Source organism: Pteronotus mesoamericanus, unplaced genomic scaffold (genome assembly GCF_021234165.1).
Source record: "Pteronotus mesoamericanus isolate MK-2021 breed Mesoamerican mustached bat unplaced genomic scaffold, CSHL_Meso_final contig_78, whole genome shotgun sequence".
Lineage (NCBI taxonomy): Eukaryota > Metazoa > Chordata > Mammalia > Chiroptera > Mormoopidae > Pteronotus > Pteronotus mesoamericanus.
Genome location: NW_026555258.1, coordinates 17,928,706 through 17,943,285, shown reverse-complemented (window position 1 = coordinate 17,943,285; position 14,580 = coordinate 17,928,706). Strand labels below are relative to the sequence as shown.

At 40.1% G+C, this 14,580-nt stretch overlaps 1 protein-coding gene across 2 annotated transcripts; it reads right to left on the bottom strand.

Annotated features, from left to right (window-relative positions):
• Nucleotides 1-518: 518 nt before the first annotated feature.
• On the bottom strand, nucleotides 519-13,295 carry INIP (INTS3 and NABP interacting protein). Of its 2 annotated transcripts, XM_054584927.1 has the most exons (6): nucleotides 13,144-13,295; nucleotides 12,848-12,991; nucleotides 11,186-11,268; nucleotides 4,746-4,848; nucleotides 2,297-2,387; nucleotides 519-1,208 (listed from the first exon to the last, which is right to left on the bottom strand). In XM_054584927.1, the coding sequence occupies exons 3-6, from the start codon at nucleotides 11,208-11,210 to the stop codon at nucleotides 1,113-1,115; spliced, it is 315 nt and encodes a 104-aa protein (XP_054440902.1). In that variant the 5' UTR covers nucleotides 11,211-11,268; nucleotides 12,848-12,991; nucleotides 13,144-13,295; the 3' UTR covers nucleotides 519-1,112. The 2 variants fall into 2 exon arrangements, with proteins under 2 accessions (XP_054440902.1, XP_054440901.1); XM_054584926.1 differs by lacking the exon at nucleotides 12,848-12,991.
• Nucleotides 13,296-14,580: the final 1,285 nt, after the last annotated feature.

Here is a 14,580-nt window from a genome sequence, read left to right as displayed (position 1 = left end):
TACTTGAGTATGGTTGGTAGGGTAATAATATGGGTGCAATAATTTATAGTTTTAATGTGAACATTTCACCTAAAATGTCATGGTGTGCTTGAGTGTGATATTTTTATGTTGCAGAATTATATGCTTATGATTTTGTAATAAAAAGGGGGTGTTATTTGCACTAGACCCTATATATCGTGCCAACTGAATTCTCTAACCCATTATTTTCAGATTTTATTTCAAATCAAGAGATTCTGGTTCTGTAGGACTAGCAGAAGGTAGTGGGGATATTTAAATAAGCACTCCAGATTCTGTTCAAGATGTGTCATGCTGAGAGACTGCTTAACCTAACTCCCTCACAGTAATTAAAAGGGGGCTCAACTGGCATACGTTTTTAATTAGAACAAAAATGGACGGGAAAACCACGCAGGCACACTATTCATGTAGTAACACTAAATAAGAGCACGCATAAAATTTAAAACCACCACATTTCATATAATTGTTTTTAATAGCATTTAGTCACCTAATTTATACTGGCATATAGGTTTATAAATGATTTGTCAGACTGACTAGTACATTAGTCTTGGGTTTTTCTTTTAAAGTTCAGAACAAGGAAACTAGTTATGAGTTAAAGAGTATTATTTCAGGATGATATGTTGACTATAAATTCAAAAGGTACACTGATATCAACTCTATAAACAGCAAATATGAATGTAACTTATTTAAGCCTTTTGGTTCACATTTTTAAAAAGCACCCTCATTTCTTTAAAGTACTATATAAATGGTTCTTAAAAGTCTATTGTGGGCATGGTGTACCCAGTCCAACTAGTCAGGAGCTGGAGGAGTGAGTGTATGTGACCATATAATTCAGTATGATTTAGCCCTGAAATCAAACTGCATTACAAATAAGTTACAGTCACGTCTTCAAATACATAATCAGCCTTCAAATACAGCTTCCAAAGCTCTCATCATCCTGGTTAACCCTTTTTTCCTTTCATTTGCACATACCTTTCTTTTAAAGAAGCAATATATATAAGTTCACCAAATTCTACAAGTCACAGCTTGTATAGCACTGAACAATAGTAGCTTTGGCATTTGATGTTACAAAGTCAATTTCATTACAAATAATTTCTTCATTCTGGGTCCAGGCGAGGTAAAACAGGAAGAATAAGATTCCCAAATGCGGAGTCTTGAGTTATGAAGTATCCAGATGAATGTGCATGTGCATGCTGGGAAAGAGTTTAAAAAAAAAAGCAATTAAGCTATTAAGACTCATAATTCTTCAATGAAGGCATAAAAATTACTTATCCTTTTCTGAGTACTTGAGACGAAATTTATTTTTAAAATCAGTTCTTGTGCTAATTCTGTTTAAATACACAGGAGATGGACAACAATAAAGAATTCATATTAACAAGCTGCACCAGGTACTCCTGGTACACTTTCTCCCCAGTGATTCTCTCCAGTCAAAAGCACAAATTATGTACTTTGTTCCTTAAAGTCGGGAGAAACTAGCAACCATGGTCCCAAAGTACTCTGGTTTTGATCAGCAAACCAGGAGTTTGAGAAAGAAGGGCAGCAGTTGGAAGGAAAGGGAGAAAAAGGCAGCTGAATGTTGGAATGTAAATAACAGAAAACCACGAGTGACTTCCTCTGTCACTAAAGAAAGGAAGACTGTTTTTAGGTTGTCTAAAATGAGATGATCTTTAATGTCTCTTCTAATTCTGAAATTCTAAGGTTTAAAAGCATAGATAATGATGTCTCTGGGAATCTTAAATTATCCACAATCACCCACACTGTTTATTACAATGAAGGAAATATATTTTTTAAACTGATATCACATTCCTATGGTAAAGACGTTAAGTCTTTAAACATTTCCTGCACAACAGTCATACGGACCATTAAAAAAAGAATCCACACAACAGCACGACAAATTTGAAAACTCTCTCTCTCTCGCCCCCACCTTCTCCCCCTCTCTCTCCCTCTCCCTCTCTCTCTCTCTCTCTAACTAGCCAGTTCAGCTTTTAAGATCATTCTATCCATCCAGATACGCTAAACTCTCCTATGCACAAGCAATCCCTTGCCAGGTACAGCACAGAATCAATCATGACCATGTCAACACCATAAAAGATATTTTCATTACTGCTATATTGGTCCTTCAAATCCTCTGGGCACAACTGAACATCAGCAAACCACTGCAATTATGTGTGGAACATTTTTATTGATATTGCTTCACTGAAATACAAAATGGGAATTGTGCTGGCTTCCAATGAGACAGAAATCTCCAATGAGACAAGAATGTCAGTTACACTTTGCTCACCTGCAAAGCTGCCTTCTGTTGGGCGGCAATATGCTGCTGCTCAGCATGATCCCGGAAGTCCTTATTAAGGGCAGGTCTCGAAAGTGCAATGCTAAAATGGGAATCTTAGTTACATGGCTGTTGAAGGCACACGCTTCCTTAATTCTGAATCACATTTTTCATTATATAATATATAGGGATAAAAAAAGACCTTCCAGAACACATTTTTCCTTTTCCTAGTGTCTTCATTAATGTACATGAAGAAAGCCTATGTTATTTACTGGGGCTTCACATTATCTCCTTTCCATTCATGATTTATGGCCCCCTACTTTCAAACAGATTTGAGGTACTCCAGTCTATCATAAAGTTACATTTATAATGGTAATTGAAGAGGTGAATGTTTCAAGCAGAAGGTATCGTATGCAAAAAGTCCCAGGGCAGAAGAGCTTGGTGTGTCAGAAGAATATTGACATTGAAGACCCAGGCAGTGGAGAAATGTTTGCAGAAGGAAGCAAGGTAGTGGAATAACAGAGTGAATGGAAGCCAAGGAAGGAGCTCAGTAGGTCAGGGGTGGGGAGGGGTGAAGTGGGTTGGCAAAAAATGAGGCTGGGGAGGAAGGCAGGTGCCAGGATATGAGAGCCTTCTGAAGTAAGTTAAGAAATGTAGACCGTATCCTATCAGTAAAGGGGGGCTTCTGAGGAAAGTTGCAAGCAGAGGAGTGACATGACCAAAAGCACCGCGTGGCAGTTCGGAAAGACCACAGCAACGGCAGACAGCGCTGGTCTCCTCAACAACTGTGTTCTCTCTCTTCTTCCTTGCTAATGGGAAACCCAAACTTAGTTGAGTTATCAACAGTCCCGTGCTTCAGGGCAGGCTTGGCCCTTCCCTTGGGGGTGAACTTTGGTGTAAGAAATGCCATCATCCTTGCTGGTTTCTGGCTTAGGCAAGAGAAAGGTACCCGATTCTAAGCAACTAGGTTTGATGGGTAGGCTGTTGGAAGACTTCTGAGAATAGTTTCCTCACTTTTAAAAAAGGAATGTAGGACAGGAACCTCCTGTCTTTTGGCCCCACAGGTGGCTCAGTGTGGAGGCCGAGGATATGCAGTCACACTGTGACCACCAGGGAGCCGCAGACCCAGACAGTGGGCAGAAAGGAAAGATGGGAGGACGCTGGGTCACTGCTGGCACGGCCGTGCCACTGCCTCAGGCTGCGCTGACCACCCTATCTTCACCGTCCCGGTTAACACGTGCCCTGACGTTTACGGCAGCCCTGTGCGTTTTCGGACACAACTGAGAGACTACAGGGAAACGCAGGGAGGAAGCAGGCCTGGTAATTGAGGAAAGAAGTGACAATGCCAGGAGCAGGGCAATGAAGAAAAATGGGACAGATCTGAGACACATTTCAAAGTGTAAACATAAGAGAATGGTTAAGTGCTTCGAGATGGAAGTGAAAGGGAATGATATACAATTCAAGTTCACATTTCTGACTCTGATAACTAGTAAATATGTACCACTCACTGAGACAAGATACGAAAGAATATTAAGTAGCTGGGTAAAGAGAGGGAAGGGACGATGAGTTCAGTTTGGGGAATACTGGGTTTGAAATACCTGTAGGCATCGAAGTGGGTATGTCCAGGAGGCAGCCTGGTGCTGGTGTGAGAGAGCTGAGTTAAAGGTGCAAATGTGTAAAAATTATCTACCCATCATTAACAGATTGTGAAAGGGGAGGCAGCTCTCCAGTGCAAAGATGCAGGCTGGGAAACTGGGTCTAGAACAGAACTCTGAGAAACATTGACATTCAAGAGGCGGGCAGTGGAGAAATGTTTGCAAAACAAAGCAAGGTAGTGGAATAACAGAGTGAATGGAAGCCTAGGAAAGTATTTTAAGAAGGAGAGAGTGATCAGTGCTGACAAATACTACTAAGGTCTCTAACAAGAAAAGGACTTGGGTCTACCAGATTTAGCCACAAGGAGGCTGCAAGTGAACCAGGCTCAAGCCTATTCTAGGTAGGGCGAAAGGGACACCTGGTTGTCAGATTGTAGGGGGTCGAGGAGGAAATAAGTGAGAAAGCAGAGGTGAGTAAAGGGTGGTGGGTGGATGGGATAATGGATCTGGGGAAGAGAGTTAAGATGATAGAAACTGAGTACTGCACAATAAAGAGCATTAATTAAGCTACCTAAATTTATCTACTCTGCAGAATGCTTAAAAATGGGACAGTGGAATAATTTTAATAATAAATAAAAATCATACAAACCCATTTTCTTAAAAGTAGGCTCTAGGGAAAATATTCTAATTAGAATTAAAAAGTTTAAAATTTAATCAATTAAATTGACATTTTTTTCAATTCTAACTAGGAAACAAAACAACATGGATTTCAATGATAAATAAACCATTGCCAACGAACTTGAATTATTTTGTCCAAGATATTTTTTTATGTCACTGAACATGAAAACCACATTATTCTTTAGTACCTAGCTCCAGGATGATTTGTTGAAGATTGGTTCTGCATTAGTAGTTTTCTTTTCTCTTTGTCCAGTTCGGCCAAGATTGCAACTCTATTTTTGTTTTGAAAACCTAAAAAAGAAAGGAGGGTTGGGAGAAGAGAGGGGGAGGAATAAAAAACATTTCAATGCTGCTTTATAAACCTAGGCTACCTAGAAAGCCAAACAGCAAAATCCTCTTCTCTAACATGATAATGAACTCACTGGTAAGTAGTTCCTTCAGATCGTTACCGTATCCTACTGCCTATTTCCCAGAAACTTTAACAGCGTAACACATGGACATATGCAAAGTATAACACTGACTGAAGACTTTAAGACTCAGTTCCAAATAATTTTAATCACCGAGGAATGGGTAACAGCATTTGTTTTTTAACAAAACCTCTGAGACCCCAAATGCTGCACCGGCCTCTCTCCCGCTCAGTCAATCTCTGGCAGTGGAGATTTTCTCAGTTCTCAGATTTAGGCCTTTTTGTGAAAGCCTCTTTCAAGGAGGGAAAAAGCATTAGACATCCTCAGATCAAAACGATTTTTCTTCTTCTCAACTGCTTTCATTCAGAAATGACACAATCTTTCAAGGAACAAGTAAAAGAATTGCAACTGACTGAAAAGGAATTCTGAAAATGAAACGGAGCGTAAATGACAGGTTACAAAAAGATGTGTGCTTTGTAGACATTTAATACTGGGCCTGACTCTGAGCTCCAGACTTACTGAAGATCTAGAGAAGAGGCTACAAAGTCCTGGCTCAGAAGCAGTATTCAAACTATGTTTTAAAAATCTGAATTAAACGCCAGCATGTAAATCCTGAGAGAGTACGTACCAAACATATACACTGAGGTCTGCTGTGTTTTCAGCTACGTCTCGTGCCACACCCCCCCATCCCGCCCGGGACGTGACTCATTCCTTGTCCAGTGTACTCCTGCTGCGCGTACAACAAGGTATTTTGAGAGAGACCACCTTCACACATCTTTTATTACAGGGTATTGTTCTAACCGTTCTAGTTTATCAGTTATCATTGCTAATTTCTTACTGTGCTTAGTTTATAAATTAAGCCTTATCACAGGTATTATGTATAGGAAAACCATGCTGTATACATGGGGCTCAGCACTATCTGAGGTTTCAGGCATCTGGGGGGCCCTACAACATATCCCCCACAGATAAGGGGGAGCTACTGTAGTTTACAAACCACAGCTGTAGACCTCTACTTCAACTGATAGTGACGCAACCAATGAACAATTCCCTTCATTTTATCAAGGCAGTCTGTCAAAGGGGTTTAAAAATTAGGTGCTATACAAATAAAGGCAATAAAAATATTTTCAATGATGAAATAATTTCTTACAAATTTAGACCTCTAATAAGGGGGACCATCACAAATCATAAACATCAACCCATCTTTATGCAATTAGGAATATTATGTAAACATAATTGCCAGCACAAGAGAACTTTTATGTATTAAGTTAAATTTATTAAATTGCCTATATCTAATCATTTTCTGCCTACAAATACAACCATTACATATAATTCACCAACTTTTTTTTTTTTTTAAATCACATGTCTTTCTTGGCTTGGTTAAGAAGGAATGGCCTCCTTAAAAAATGCATGCAAGTTTGACATTCAGAGCACAGGTAGCTATAGTTAACTCCCTGTTACCATGAAAATTAGTAACTGTAGGCTCTAAATTAATATACAATTTCTAAATTAATATACTTTCATTGACTGTCAATGTTCTTAGTCCACTAAGGAAGGCTATGTTACTGTCAATCTACCTACTACCTAATGGTTGGCCTCTTATCCAAATAAACAAATAAATTAGTATAAATGATTGATAATATATTAGATGTGAAATTTAGAATATGGGTATTACTGATTTTATACCACAGAAACTTCCCTATAAGTCATATAATACAAGTTAAGGAAAGATTATTACAGAAGAATAGGTATATACCAGAATGTATTATTTAAAGGAATCCAAAAGTGAATTCTTTGTGAAGTGGAGGATGCTTCGCAAGGGAAGTTGGTACTCTCCCCTTTGTACGTGTGATGTTGTATATATTTAAGGCAAGTAACACCACTACATTTCAACTATAGGACAAGACTCTTTTTCCTTTTTTCAGAAGAGGCTAATACATTTTTAGAAGAGAATTGTATAAGTACATCTTTTTAGAGATTTAGAGATATTATAGAAAATAGAAAATTATTGAAAAACAAATTAAAAGATCTGAGAGTGTCTAAATTATATGATGGGCAAAATAAGTTACCACATTGGAAAGGGCTGAAGTGCTGCTTACAGAAATACAAACTCCCTCAAGATTAATTTGTTCTCAGGAAAATACTTCAGCCCTGGCCACTGAGGCTCAGTTGGTTGGAGCATCATCTGTAAAGCAAAGGATCATGGGTTTGATTCCAGGTCAGGGCACATACCTAAGTTACAGATTTGGTCCCCAGCTGAGTGCATGGAAGAGGCAACTGATCAATGTTTCTCTCTCTCTCATCTATGTTTCTTTCCCTCTCTTTCTCCCTCCCTTCCCCCTCTCTAAAATCAGTAAGTATGTCCTTGGGTGAGGTTAAAAATAAAGAAAAGATTTTATACTATCCTCCAGTAAAAGGAGCCAAGATTCTCAGAGAGTACTAGTTCCATGTCTTAGGGCAGGAAAATAATCGAGATGGGTCTGGAATATCTTATCACAAAGCAAGACTTTTTTTTTTAAGGCCCAGGATAGTGCTCAAAGAACAAAGAAGCCAGTTTGAGATTAGCCAGGCTGTCACAAATGGAACATTAAAGAGAATAATTATAGCTAAATGGAACAAACCGAATCTATGAAAAGCTGTATATCCATAGTAAGATACAAAAAGTAAAAAGTACATAAAAAGACAGTTGTAAAAAAAAGGGTGAAAATAAAAGTTACTATGTTAATAATTAAGTAAACACTTAGGTGTTTTGTTTCTTCTAATAAGTATATGTCTGTTTACAAAGTACAGCTGTGTACATTTTTATTTAGATACAGGAGGAAGGGGTGGATATAGGGAACTGAATCTAAGCTAAAAAGTTCCAGAAAAGCAAGTTATGCATCCCTGGGACAAAGTCTTATTTTAGAGGTAGCACTCCTTAGGACAAGCCTGAAGGGTAAATCCACTTTCCTTCTGGACCACAGATGATTAAGTAAGACTCCTGCTTGGGTCTGAGGTCCAGCAAGACAACCTCCCAGGAGCTCTGCCACCCACTTCCTACACAGTGCCCTGCAACCCAACTAAGAGCATCCAGAGTAGCCCCAGGTCCACGTTCCCACCAGCTGACCTGCAGGGTTTATAGTTTTTTATACAAGCATTTTGAGATAATTATAAAATAATCAAAGAAAAGAATTCACATTCCTTACTCACTATCTCTCCAGGTTTCTCTGTGTATCTGAAATTAGGTGAGACCAATCCAGCTACTACCATGTGATCACAGGAACTTGGTATTATCAAAATGAAAGACACCTAATATAGGAATGGTACTTTGGACAAATTCCAGTTTGACAATCTGCCTTTATGTATTGAAATTCTCAAAATACTACTTCAATTAAATAATAATGTTCTATACTATGATGGATACTAAGAATATGAGACTTCAGTAACTGTCTGTCCAGAGCTGATGAAATTCAGTCGTCCTATTACTACTACAGTATACAGAAGACCAGATCTGAAAGAGAGCTTAGTGAACACAATGGGGCCCTGCCCTCCACACCAGAGACAGTAATATAATGCATGGATCAAGATTTTTCTTAAAGTCATTGTTCTTTCAGTTATCACTGTAAGGTAATTATGGCACTGGACATTCAATCTCCAAAATAAGTCGTCCCTATATACATAAACAGTACAGAAATAATTTACTATAGGGAGTAAAATGCCATAGATCCAAATAAAAATTTAAAATTTTCATTGGGAGTATAGGAGTCTCTAGAACATGACACTGACGCCCTCTGCTGGTGGCTACTAGCAGCAGCTCCATGACACTAACAACAAACTCTAACAAAAGAGTACCAAGAGCCCAAGTGGCTTTGACTGTGTTTCACAGTGGATTTCACTACGGATCAAAGGCAAGATTAAAAATGACTGAGTTTTACTGCAACTGCTAAAAAAAAAAGAAAGTAATTAGAAAATTGTAAACTTCATTTATTTGTGTTAGAACAAAGAGATAATTTAAAATTTTTTTTTCTTTTTCTTTTTTTTTTTTTTATCACAGTATCTATCATGGAGAGACTACTTCTCCGAGATGTCTTTCTTTGAAAAGCAGTTTTGTTTATCCTCTAATCTTTTTTTTTTTAAATAGAGAAATCCATCCTTTTTTATTTTATTTATTTATTTTTTTTTTAAAATTAATTTATTTACTTTTTTAAATACATTTGTCTCTGCCTTCCCCCCACCTCTTTCCCTTGCCCCCTTCCACCTTCCCTCCCTCAGCTCTTCCCCTTTGGTTTTGTCCATGAGTCCTTGCTATATGTTCCTTGACTTTCCCCTTCCCTTCCCTTTCCCTGCCCCCCCTTCCCTCTTGTCTCTGTTGATTTCTTTTCCTTTCAGTGTTGCTGGTCATATTTTCCTTGCTTCTTTGCATTGTTGGTTAGGTTCCGCTTATAGGTGAGATCATATGGTATTTGTCTTTTGCCCCCTGGCTTATTTCGCTTAGCATGATGCTCTCCAGTTCCAAATTTTATTTTCATTTGGACTGCATTGTGATTTTTAGTAGCACATTTTCTTTTCAAAATAGATTTCTCTTAGTTTTCATTTTTATTTAATTTATTTTTAATCTGAGTCCTTATATCTTGGAAAAAAAGAGGTCAAAGACCATAGGGGAATGTTGACCTATGATTTGAGAGAAGAGAACAGCGAGCCCAGCAATTAAGGGCAGCTGGAAGCTGACAGGAATGAGCAGAGGTTTCAGCTGCTGCCCAGCACAAGGGAGACAAGAGTCTGTCCGTATGAGTTGAGCCAAGCTGTCTGCTAGAAGAAAAATCACATTTCAGGGGAATATAACCAAATCCATAGTCTCTACAATGTATTAGAATATCCAGTACCCAATAACAAATCACTTAGTAAGAAAAAGGAAAATGTGACCCATCCTTTAAAAAAAAAAAAGTGCAGTCAGCAGAAACCAACTCCAAGATGAACCTGATAGTGATTAGCAGTGACAAAGAACCTGAATCTAGACCCGTAAAAAGCTTTAAAATAAAAAGAGCCTAGTTTTAAAAAATAAGCAAAAGATGTGAACAAACACTTCACAACGCAAGATTTACAATGGCCAATGAGAAGGTAAAAAAGTTGCTCAGTATTTGTCATCTGGGAAATGCAAGTTAATACTACAATGAGATGTCACTTCATCCCCCCTAAAATGGCTTGGAAAAAAAAGACAGACAGCTAGTGCTGTGTGTGGAGCAACCAGAATTCTCACACGCTGCTGGAGTGAATGTAAGTGGTACAGCCACTTTGGGAAAAGGTTTGCCAGTTTTCTGTAAGGTTTCCTATACACTGAGCTGCCCCATCCCTAGATAGTTATCCAAATAGCTACAAAAAGGCTTACAGCAAATATTCAAAGCAGCCTTATTCATGATGGCCAAAACTGAGACAACCCTAAAGCCTCCAAACAGATGAATGAATAAATGAATTGTGGTAAATTCATACAACAGAACTCCCCAATAAAAAAGAAATGAACTATTGATACACATGGCACAACAAGGATATAGGTCGCAGCCAGTACAGCGAGTGAAAGCAGCGGGACACAAATGAGCGCACACTTTATGATTCCATTTATATAGAGTTTAAGATAAGACAAAACTAAGGTTTTTAAAAATCAGAAAAGATCAGAGCAGAGATGAGTAATAAAAAAGTATCGTGGGTTAAACAGGAGTTAGACTTGCTATGGAAAGAAAATAAAAGTTTGCTTCAAGTTTTGAGGTAGGGAACTACTTACAAAGTGGAATTTAATACTTTATAGAGATTCAATTTTACCTTTTAAGACTTACTTTTAAATAAAAACTTTTTTAGGCCGTGTCTAACTTGATTTAGAGAGCTAGCTCAACACAGGCGAATGTGTATGAAAGCTTTCAGAGCAAATGAAGATACAGGTATGGATATACTTTGGCGACACTGTAGCTTCTTTAAAAGCGTTCTGATTTCAAGTAAAAGAGCAAGAAACACAGAATTCAGAAGAGGACCTACGGATTACAACATCAATACTCCTAACATTAAAATATAGGATTAATAGCTATTAAGGACATTATATATCTGATAGAATGTTGGACTTGCTTCAAATATGGGGTTTTACTTTGCTGTTCATTTTTTATTCTGGCTACAGTAACTGCTCCATGCCAAATTTTCTATTAAAATACATTTACTATGTGGGGGAAGAGTTCCTACTAATAAATTCTAACATGCTTTACCTTGTCCTGAAGAGTTTGCTGCCATCTTCCTATTTTCTGTTTCAACTATGTTCAGTGGCAATTGCTCAGCACTTCACAATCACCTGGAAAAAAATGCACCATACTTTAATAACAAATTAAAAGTTGTCAGGCACAGCTAGCCTTCCTACAATGAACTATTTGCAGTTTTTTCATCTCTTCAGAAACATACATCTGAAAAAAAACACAGACTTAAAAGCACCAACTCTGCAAGTTCCTTAAGTGTTTAATTAGAGCATGAAGGTTAAATGTTTATTCTTGCGGCTGTTGATGCAACATTTAGCATTACTGTCTTTAATATATCATTAGGTTGTTTACCAAATACTACCAAATGTATCAATCAATAACATCAATACAATCACAGTGTTAGGAAGAAAAATCACTCATCTGTGGTCCCTTTCGATTCACTTAAAAAACATACCCAGTATATAAAGAACTCATCTGACTCAACAGCACGAAGACAAACAATCCAATTAAGAAATGGACAAAGGACCTGAATAGATACTTCTCCAAGGAGAACTGTATATACAGAGGGTTCTTAGACCTATGAAAAGATGCTCAACATCACTAGCCATCAGAGAGACACAAATTAAAACCACAGTGAGGTATCACCTCACATGGGTCAGAATGGCCATCATAAGCAGATCAACAAACCATGGATGCTGGTGAGGATGCCGAGAAAAGGGAACCTTAGTGCACTGTTGGTGGGAATGCAGACTGGTGCAGCGACTGTAAGAAACAGTAGGGAATTTCCTCAAAAAACTAAAAATGGAACTGCCTTCTGATCCAGAGATTCCACTGTTGGGATTATACCCTAAGAATCCTGAAACACCAGTTCAAAAGGACCTATGCACCCCAATGTTCACAGCACCACAATTACAAAACCAAGTGCTGGAAGCAACCTAAGTGCCCATCAGTAAATGAGTGGATCAAAAAACTGTGATACATTTACACAATGGAATACTATGCAGCAGAAAGAAAGAAGGAGCTCCTACCTTTCACGACAGCATGGATGGAGCTGGAGAATATTATGCTAAGTGAAACAAGCCAGGGGGTGAAAGACAAATACCATATGATCTCACCTATAAGAGGAATCTAATGAATAAACTAACCAGCAGAATAGAACCAGAAGCATCGAAACATGGAACAGACTGACGGCGACCAGAGGGGAGGGGGGAAGGGTGTAATTGTGGCAAGAAGAGGCTAGACACAGAACTTGTATGAGTGAGCCACAAACAGGGACAACAGTGTGGGCATTGACTGGGGGAGGGGGGGTGATGGGCAGAGGAGGGCAAAGCGGGGAAAACGGACTACTGTAATAAAATAACAATTAACATTATTTTTTTAAATGAGAGGGAACGTACCCAGCCACAATTATGCACACTGAAAGCTAAAAAGGAAACGAAGGGAGATCCCAAATAAGCAACACCCTAGTCTTGCCCTCTAGGAACATATAATAGGTGGGAAAATATAGTCTCACTCAAGCAACCACACTAAAAAAGTTTAACCAACGCGCTCTTTAAAAGACGTTAACAGAGCTCTGGAAGCAGAGAGGGGATGGTTCTCGTGGCGTGATGAGGGACACCTTCAGGGGAGCCCGAGAAAGTACGAGGACTAGCAAACAGGTGTCGGTTTTGAACAAACCATGGTTAGGTGTCTCCTGCGGCTGAAGCCCGGTTAGGAGGGCGCATCGGGTGAAGGTCAACGTCAATCAGGGATGTGAAAGGGCTGGACCCGCACCACAGAAGGCTCCCTGCAGGCAGGCGTGGAGCGCAGGCTGGGCAGGGGCTGCGGCCGAGACGAAAGAGGAGGAGTGAGAAACTTTGGGAAACAAGGAAAGCGGAGAGGCCAACGGCCAGTGGCAACAGAGTCAACGGCAGCAGGTCAGCACCGGAGCCGCACACCTCGGTCCCCCGGCGCCGCCAAGCGGTCCTACTTACCGGGGATACGCGTGCGCCCAGGACGGCCTCCCCGTCGGATCGCCCTCTCCAAGGGGGCGCGACCACTTAAAGACCGGCAAACCTAGCCCAACGTGAGGCTCTACAACCTTCCCGCCCCCGCGGCACTTCCGCCTCCTGATGACGAAACCTGAGGGAGCGGAAGTCCCGCCTCCCACCCGTCCCAAACAGCCGCTGCCCTCGACAATTCGTACTTTACTGCCGCCTCAGCGCAGACGCCAGTTTCTTTCCCAAGAGTGACAGCCAAAGAGGCTCATGGGAGATGAAGGCGGCACTTGCGGGTTGGGGCCCGAGCGCGGCCGGGCGGAGACCGACTGGGTCCCTAGCACCTTCTAGAGGCCCTTTCGTCGAGGTCATTGTCTGGAGAGAAGCCACCACCAGGCCAGTTCCGCGACGGGGTGGATACTCTTAGACTGGGACTGAGACGCAGCCACTGCCGGAACTCGGAGGGCACGTCTTCACAGGGTGGGCTCGCTTTCAAACTATAACGCCTCTCGCAGGTTGCAGGCCCACACACACACGCATCCCAGGAATATTTTTCTTTTATATAGTTTGCCTAATTATACACATAAGAAACGCACTAAACATGGAGATGTTTCTAGTACTGTTTAATAACCTGTATTTAGGACGTGGGGGTGCCACAGCTCAGAACTCTAAGTCGCTCCTGGTGGAGTCTCACCTGATACCTGATTCCAGCACACTAGCTCTATATATTTACATTAAGAGCGAACCTTATAGTGAAGTGTGTCGCATGTTCTGTGGTCGTTAATCTGTTACACATCTTTTCTAGAATATGTTCTTAATAATCGATATTTTCTCAACAGTAACTACTTAGGATGTACTGTGTTGTTGGTCCTGGTTCCCTGACTAAAGCAATGACACTACCAGCATTTACTTAGTAACTTCTGCGTGCTAGGTGCTCCCTGAGCGTCACCTCCAGGCTTGTCATCCCTGATTTGTATGAGGCTAAGAAGTGTTGAGTTACTTACTCTACGTCAAGTAGCCAGCAGAGTTTCAAAGAGTAAAGCTCTGCCATATACTAAGGCCCAGGTTCTTAAATCTCACATGTCACCTCTGTTCTGAAGGAAGGAGTTCCTCTGAGACCAGCCCTTGCTGACTAATCTAGATATAAAAGGTAACACATGAGTGTTTGGGTAGTTGGCCAGGATCCCTTTTCAGTTGAAGGTGTTTTGATTCCTAGAGTGACTAAAAAGATGACCGCCATATGGATGACTGATAGAACATTAGGAAAATTTGTTTTTAGATTGCCTGACTAGACAATACAGAAACAAGAGCAGTACGAAACTCCAAACTTAGTCCCTGATGGACATTCTGAACAAAGTTTATTTAAGGAGAAAGGGGGAAAAGTAGTTCTATGCCCAGAACATTTGCAGTTTCCTGGCAAGTTCAGCCTCCCAG